Source organism: Sardina pilchardus, chromosome 22 (assembly GCF_963854185.1).
Source record: "Sardina pilchardus chromosome 22, fSarPil1.1, whole genome shotgun sequence".
Classification (NCBI taxonomy): Eukaryota; Metazoa; Chordata; class Actinopteri; order Clupeiformes; family Clupeidae; genus Sardina; species Sardina pilchardus.
In genome coordinates, this window is record NC_085015.1 from 1472291 (window position 1) to 1479431 (window position 7141).

At 42.0% G+C, this 7141-nt stretch overlaps 1 protein-coding gene across 1 annotated transcript in view; it reads left to right on the forward strand.

Moving 5' to 3' along the window:
• Positions 1-5537, forward strand: part of LOC134070484 (P2X purinoceptor 4-like) — a 5791-nt gene extending 254 nt beyond the window's left edge. The window contains exons 2-12 of the mRNA XM_062526862.1: positions 1-22; positions 2680-2752; positions 2868-2964; positions 3132-3212; positions 3518-3659; positions 4452-4572; positions 4612-4633; positions 4713-4803; positions 4901-4966; positions 5192-5269; positions 5439-5537. The exon at positions 1-22 is cut by the window's left edge and continues 50 nt beyond it. Coding sequence (XP_062382846.1) covers positions 1-22; positions 2680-2752; positions 2868-2964; positions 3132-3212; positions 3518-3659; positions 4452-4572; positions 4612-4633; positions 4713-4803; positions 4901-4966; positions 5192-5269; positions 5439-5537 — 892 coding nt within the window. The remainder of the gene's footprint in view (positions 23-2679; positions 2753-2867; positions 2965-3131; positions 3213-3517; positions 3660-4451; positions 4573-4611; positions 4634-4712; positions 4804-4900; positions 4967-5191; positions 5270-5438) is intronic.
• Positions 5538-7141: the final 1604 nt, after the last annotated feature.

Here is a 7141-nt window from a genome sequence, read left to right on the forward strand (position 1 = left end):
AACAGAGACCAAATGTGCAGAGGTACTGTAATAGCAGAGATGACCGTTTTGAATATTAAAATGTTGTCCAGCTAGCTTGATGAACATGATGTAAGTACACAAGGGGCGTCGGACGTAATCTGGGGGGTATTTGATGGTTCACTATGAAGTGTCATGTAGCTGAAAGAGTGTGATGGTTCACTATGAAGTGTCATGTAGCTGAAAGAGTGTGATGGTTCACTATGACGTGTCATGTAGCTGAAAGAGTGTGATGGTTCACTATGAAGTGTCATGTAGCTGAAAGAGTGTCGGGATTTCCAGCTGCTGTTTATTGCGAGACAATTGATTAATTCACTGAACGTGCATTGTGCTGTAATGGACATTTAGGTCAAGTAGCCTAAATTGAGTTATTTTTTAAAGGGATATTCCGCCATTTTTGGAAATACGCTCATTTTCCACCTCCCCTCGAGCAAAACAATCGATATTTACCTTGTTCCCGTTCATCCAGCCATTCTGTGAGTCTGGCGATACAACTTTTAGCTTCAGCCTAGCATAGATCATTGAATCGGATTAGACCATTAGCTTCTCGCCTGCTAGCTTCATGTTTAAGAGTGACTAAGATTTCTGGTAATTTTCCCATTTAAAACGTGTCTCCTCTCAAGTTAGAAAGTGCAATAAGACCAACTGAAAATGAAACCTGGCGTTTTTCTAGGCTGATTTGACATGGAACTACACTCTCATCTGGCGTAATAATCAAGGCAACTTGCAAACGTACCATAGGCGCAGTGATATCTTACGCAGCATCTGAAAATAGTCCCCATAGACAACAAGCAGTAGTAGTGCCAGTAGCTGCAAGTTGCCTTGATTATTACGCCAGATGAGAGTGTAGTTCCATGTCAAATCAGCCTAGAAAAACGCCAGGTTTCATTTTCAGTTGGTCTTATTGCACTTTCTAACTTGAGAGGAGACACGTTTTAAATGGGAAAATTACCAGAAGTCTTAGTCACTTTTAAACATGAAGCTAGCAGGCGAGAAGCTAATGGTCTAATCCGATTCAATGATCTATGCTAGGCTGAAGCTAAAAGTTGTATCGCCAGACTCACAGAATGGCTGGATGAACGGGAACAAGGTAAATATCAATTGTTTTGCTCGAGGGAAGGTGGAAAATGAGCGTATTTCCAAAAATGGCGGAATATCCCTTTAATCATGCATGATTTACTTTCTATTAAATTCATAGGATGGAATGCCTCACGACAACAATAGACCTCTGAAGTTCGCCTACAAATGGGATCCCAAAGCTGCCATCTTTGCCCATATAAGGAGTTCCGGGTGTTAATTGAAGCTAACTGCCTGTGGCAAGTTGCATTGTAAGTTAGCTCTGGGGTATAGCAAAGATCAAAGTGTGCCATCTTCACCTACTGAAGATCACAGTATCCACTGAATCTTGAATCTGAATCATTTCCAATTTCTGCCTCCCCATGAGAGTTTAACAGGTGCGAAAATTCAATGTTATTTTCCCATAGAAAAAATCTCAAGATACCGGATCTCCTTATTTGGGCAAAGATGGGGGCTTTTTTTGTAGGCGAACTTCAGACGTCTATAGTGTTTAAATGTAGTACTGCCTCAGCCTCTGGGAAGCTCAGAGGGGGGCGCCAAGCGACAGGTAGCTTGGGGAGCCCAGAACCACCAGGCCCCTTTATAGCTTATTTTAGGGGAGTGGTAGGAGAGTACACCAGGCGCCTCTATAGCTTATTTTAATGGAGTGGTAGGAGAGTACACCAGGCGCCTCTGTAGCTTATTTTAGTGGAGTGGTAGGAGAGTACACCAGACACCTCTATAGCTTATTTTAGGGGAGTGGTAGGAGAGTACACCAGGCGCCTCTAGCTTATTTTAGGGGAGTGGTAGGAGAGTACACCAGGCACCTCTATAGCTTATTTTAGGGGAGTGGTAGGAGAGTACACCAGGTGCCTCTATAGCTTATTTTAGGGGAGTGGTAGGAGAGTACACCAGGCAGGCGCCTCTATAGCTTATTTTAGGGGAGTGGTAGGAGAGTACACCAGGCGCCTCTATAGCTTATTTTAGTGGAGTGGATCGGAGAGTACACCAGGTGCCTCTATAGCTTATTTTAGTGGAGTGGATCGGAGAGTACACCAGGTGCCTCTATAGCTTATTTTAGGGGAGTGGTAGGAGAGTACACCAGGCAGGCGCCTCTATAGCTTATTTTAGGGGAGTGGTAGGAGAGTACACCAGGCGCCTCTATAGCTTATTTTAGGGGAGTGGTAGGAGAGTACACCAGGCGCCTCTATAGCTTATTTTAGTGGAGTGGTAGGAGAGTACACCAGGCACCTCTAGCTTATTTTAGGGGAGTGGTAGGAGAGTACACCAGGCGCCTCTATAGCTTATTTTAGTGGAGTGGATCGGAGAGTACACCAGACACCTCTATAGCTTATTTTAGGGGAGTGGTAGGAGAGTACACCAGGGAAGTCAAGAAAAATATAAACAGCTGTTCATAGATGAAGGCCAATTGCCAGTCATGTGTTACTTGCAGTGGACCAATAGCAGAGCATGAACCACGTCAATGAGTATCCATTGTCTTTACATTCACTAATAAATGTATATGGATTTATTTGTTTGAGTTGTCATAACAGATCATTGGCTTATAGTTTGTGTGCAGCTAAGGTGGCTACTCTGTCCTCTCAGATTCCAAACGAGGTCACTATTTGCTCCTCTGACGAGAGCTGCACAGCTGGAATAATAAGTTCACGAAGCAATGGTGAGCGAGACAGATCATTTTCATTCATGGCAGAATATTATGAGTGAGCTTCTATCATGTGTGGTGTATGGTAACCTTTACAGAGTCATTTGTTGTGGCTCCTTACTTTCTGTAGGTGTGCAGACAGGTAAATGTGTCAACTTCAGTGACACAGTTAAAACGTGTGAGATCTTTGCCTGGTGTCCTTTGGAAATAGACGATAAAGCACCCGAGTAAGTCTGTGTGATGGTCTGTTTGTGTGATGGAGGGTATGCATATGGAGGACAGATCAGTTAATGTGAAGTCTTTTGTTTAGTCAGAAGGGCAGGTGAAGTGAGCAGTTTGTTGTGCTTGTGTTGATATCATGTTTTAAACCCGATGGCTATATTTTCATCTTTAGTCCTCCAGTGTTAACAGGCACAGAAAATCTAACAGTGCTGGTGAGGAATAACATCCGATTTCGAAAGTTCGACTTCATCAAGTAGGTCATTTTACTTACTTTAAGAAGCTTGTTCTACAGAGAGCTCTAGAGGGGAAACACATGTTGCTCTTGGTGACACTTAGTTGGGTGTTTGTGGAGATGAGCCAACAATAGCCAGTGTTTTGTCTCTTCAGAAATGAATATTAGTAGTTTGAATATGTCCTGAATCTGATGATGCATCTAGACTTGGTTTGGTAAATAAATGTTTCAATGTTTTCTATTTAAGGAACCTAATTATTCAACCACTAAGGCGTTCATACGGTATTAAGCATGTGATCAGCATCATGTTGTATTTGCGTTTGCAGAAGGAACATCCTGCCACATGTAGACAAGCACTATTTGGAGCGCTGTGTCTTTAACCGCTCTACCGACCCCAGTTGCCCCAACTTCAGGCTCAAGGACATTGTGCAAGAGGCCGGAGAGGACTTCCAGACCATGGCCATTCATGTAACGTTAGGAATTAAGGGATTTGGAAAGTCTAGGTCTGGGACAAGAAGGGAGGGAGTCATCCATATGGTGGGGGTTGAGAAGTGGCTATTAAATTTGCTTTGGACAAAAGCATCCGCCAAATATCATAAGCATTTGTTGGGCAGCTGTGGTGTACTGGTTAGGGCTTCGGGCTTGTAACCGGAGGGTTGCCGGTTAGATCCCCGACCAGTCCACCACGGCTGAAGTGCCCTTGAGCAAGGCACCTAACCCCTCACTGCTCCCCGAGCGCCGCTGGTTGGGCAGGCAGCTCACTGCTCTGGGTTGTGTGATTCACCTCACTGTGTGTTCACTGTGTGCTGTGTGTTCACTAATTCGGTTAAATTGGGTTAAATGCAGAGAACTGAATTTCCCTCATGGGATCAAAAAAGTATATATTCTATTCTATTCTATTCATTCACACTGATGCACAGCTAGTGTACTGAATGGGAAGCTCAAGCTCATCTTTCAGACAGAAGTGAAGCAAAAATGAAAGAGCAGTATCATTATCACTTCTGTCTTTCATTTGAAGATATTTTATACAGTGTATAACCACGCCACTGTCATAGCAAGTGCCTTTTCAACCTATTACTACTTTTGAGTTCAGTGTTTCTTCAGTTTGTTTATCTTCCCTATAACAACATTGAGTGGCATGGATTCCACAGTCTTACTGAGGTCTGCAATGTTCTAATATTAATTTTAATTTTTTGCACAAGCACTTTTGTGAGCAGATTATAAATGAATGCCTTTCATAAGTAACCTCCGTCTCCTCAGGGCGGAGTGATGGGATTCCAGATCAGATGGGACTGTGATCTGGACAAGGACGAGAGTTTGTGTGTACCACAATACAAATTCCGGCGTATTGACAAATACAGTTTAATAGGATATAATTCCAGTGGACTCCCAGATAGATATCATTCCAGTGGAGGGCCAGTTAAAACAGGATATAATTTCAGGTATGGGCTCCAGAATGTGTGAATTCAATGGTGATGTCGCCCACATTTCACACCTGATTTAGCTGGTGCTCTTCCACAGGTACGCAGAATATAACAATACGGGCCGCCAGAAGACCAGAACATTAATCAAAGCATATGGAATTCGCTTTGACATCATGGTGTTTGGACAGGTAAGAGGGCTTTGCTGTGGTAGCGATCACTACAGATTAGAATCATCAATTGGATGATGTGTTCTATAACACAATTTAATCTCTAATTTTATTCCAGGCTGGCAAATTTAGCATTATTCCAACACTGAGCAACGTAGGGGCTGGTTTGGGTCTCCTAGGCTTAGTAAGTATTGAAGCGCATAGACACATGTGTGTGCACACACACACACACACACACACACACACACACACACACACACACACACACACACACACACACACACACACACACACACAGAGAGAGAGAGAGTGAGAGAGAGACTGCATGCCGCAATTGACAATATATTCCCAGCCATCTGGCAGTTGTAAATGTTTCTATGAGTTTGTTTTAATTTCTTTTGACCTGCAGGTCACGTTGTTGTGTGATTTGGTTGTGCTAAATTGCTTTCCTCAACGGAAGGATTACAGAGAACACAAGTATTCAAAAGTAAGCTGACAACTTTGGGCTTCTGAATGTGATCTGTAATAATGGCAATTAAATTAATGATACCAATTTAAATGGAGGCTCAATTGCACACTGATTTGATGATCATTTTTAACAATGTATTGCAAAATGCTTCATATTATGTAATGTCTACCCTTTCACCTCTTCCCAGTTTCTAAAGGTCTCTGGAGACGAGAACCCCCCTTCTTCCCAGCACGAGCAGAATCCACAACAGGAAGTTGAAATTAATGACACAGAGGAAGTAGCCTAATCCTGCACACACATTCTGTAAACACCTGACATGTTTCAAAATATTACGTGAATTTATATTGATCAATTGACATGCATGTTCCAAACGTACAGCACTTTCAGCTGTATTCTGTGTATGAAAGGCGCTATACAAATAAAGTGCATTTTTATTTTTATTATTATTATTATTATTATTATTATTATTATAACAGTGCATGAAAACACACCGTACTGTTCTTCCTAAATTTCGTATGATTGTTCCGCTTACCACTTTTTCTGAGCACAATTAAGCTTGAACCTTTCAACTTAGAAACTTCATTCAAACTTTGTAACATAGGTCTTCTAAAGGACATAGCTGCTAGGTATTTTTCCATCTTTGTAACTTTTTATACTTTTTAAACTATTCAAATGTTCCTCATAGATTTAACACTGGCGATTATGACATCACAATAGGGCCATTAAAGCAACACTAAAGCACTTTTCCTCTGTCGCACACACGCTATTTGTTTATCCAGCAAATAACAATGTCCACAGACAAGAGTATGTTGCATGATTTTATGAAAGTATGATGTATTGCGACATCAAAGCAAGTGAAATTTGTAGTTTCTTGTCTCATATCATCAAACTACAGACACGCTACCCGATCTGGTAAAGTTACATAGTGCGGTTATAGCTGATAGCGGGCCGCGATGTCAAAGCAGAAGTGCCGTTCACCCTGTTACGAGTTGATGAACCGCTGGAATGATTTTGGAAACATTATTTCAAGGTACAAAAAACTCTTTAGTGTTGCTTTAAGCAATTGACTGATCCCAACCCCCGCTCCCCTGCACTACACAGTGAGGACTTCGGAGAACAAGAGTCCACTCTGTTGGACGATACGGCGGATATGCAAGTGCTATGCTTCTTTTGCAAGTAGCCTAAGTAACTAAATAACTGAAGAATTCAAAGTGGTTGAATCTCACAACAATCAAAATCCTGAATTTTATTTAAGACAAAAGTAGATCTCTCATATCAACACAAGACTCATTTGAACACCAGTACAAATTCAGCACTGATACTTGAAATGGGGTTGTGTCACTTATGTGCGTTTGTGGATCATTGTTACTGAGCTTCTCTTGTTATTAGTGATGTTAAAGGGATAGTTCGGATTTTAAGACACAAAGTTGTATGGGTTCCCTGTCAGCAACGTAGTGCATCAGCACTGACTTACCCCCGACAGCGTCCTGTGAGCCGAGATCCAGCCGGTTTTTGATCGTTTTTGATGCCGGACTATTTTCTTCAGCAAGTTTCTGGGGTCACGAAAGTAAAGTGTTTTTCTTCTCAAAACCATATGCGTTCAACAGAGTGATATATTTGCACCACAAAAACGTTGTCCAGCTGTCAGTAGCGCGCAGTGATAGGAATCGCGAAAAATAAGTAAGTGATAACGAGGTTTGAATTTTTCCTGGACAACGTTTTTGTGGTGCAAATATATCACTCTGTTGAACGCATATGGTTTTGAGAAGAAAAACACTTTACTTTCGTGACCCCAGAAACTTGCCGGACTACTTTCTTCAGCATCAAAAACGATCTAAAACCGGCTGGATCTCGGCTCACAGGACGCTGTCGGGGGTAAGTCAGTGCTGA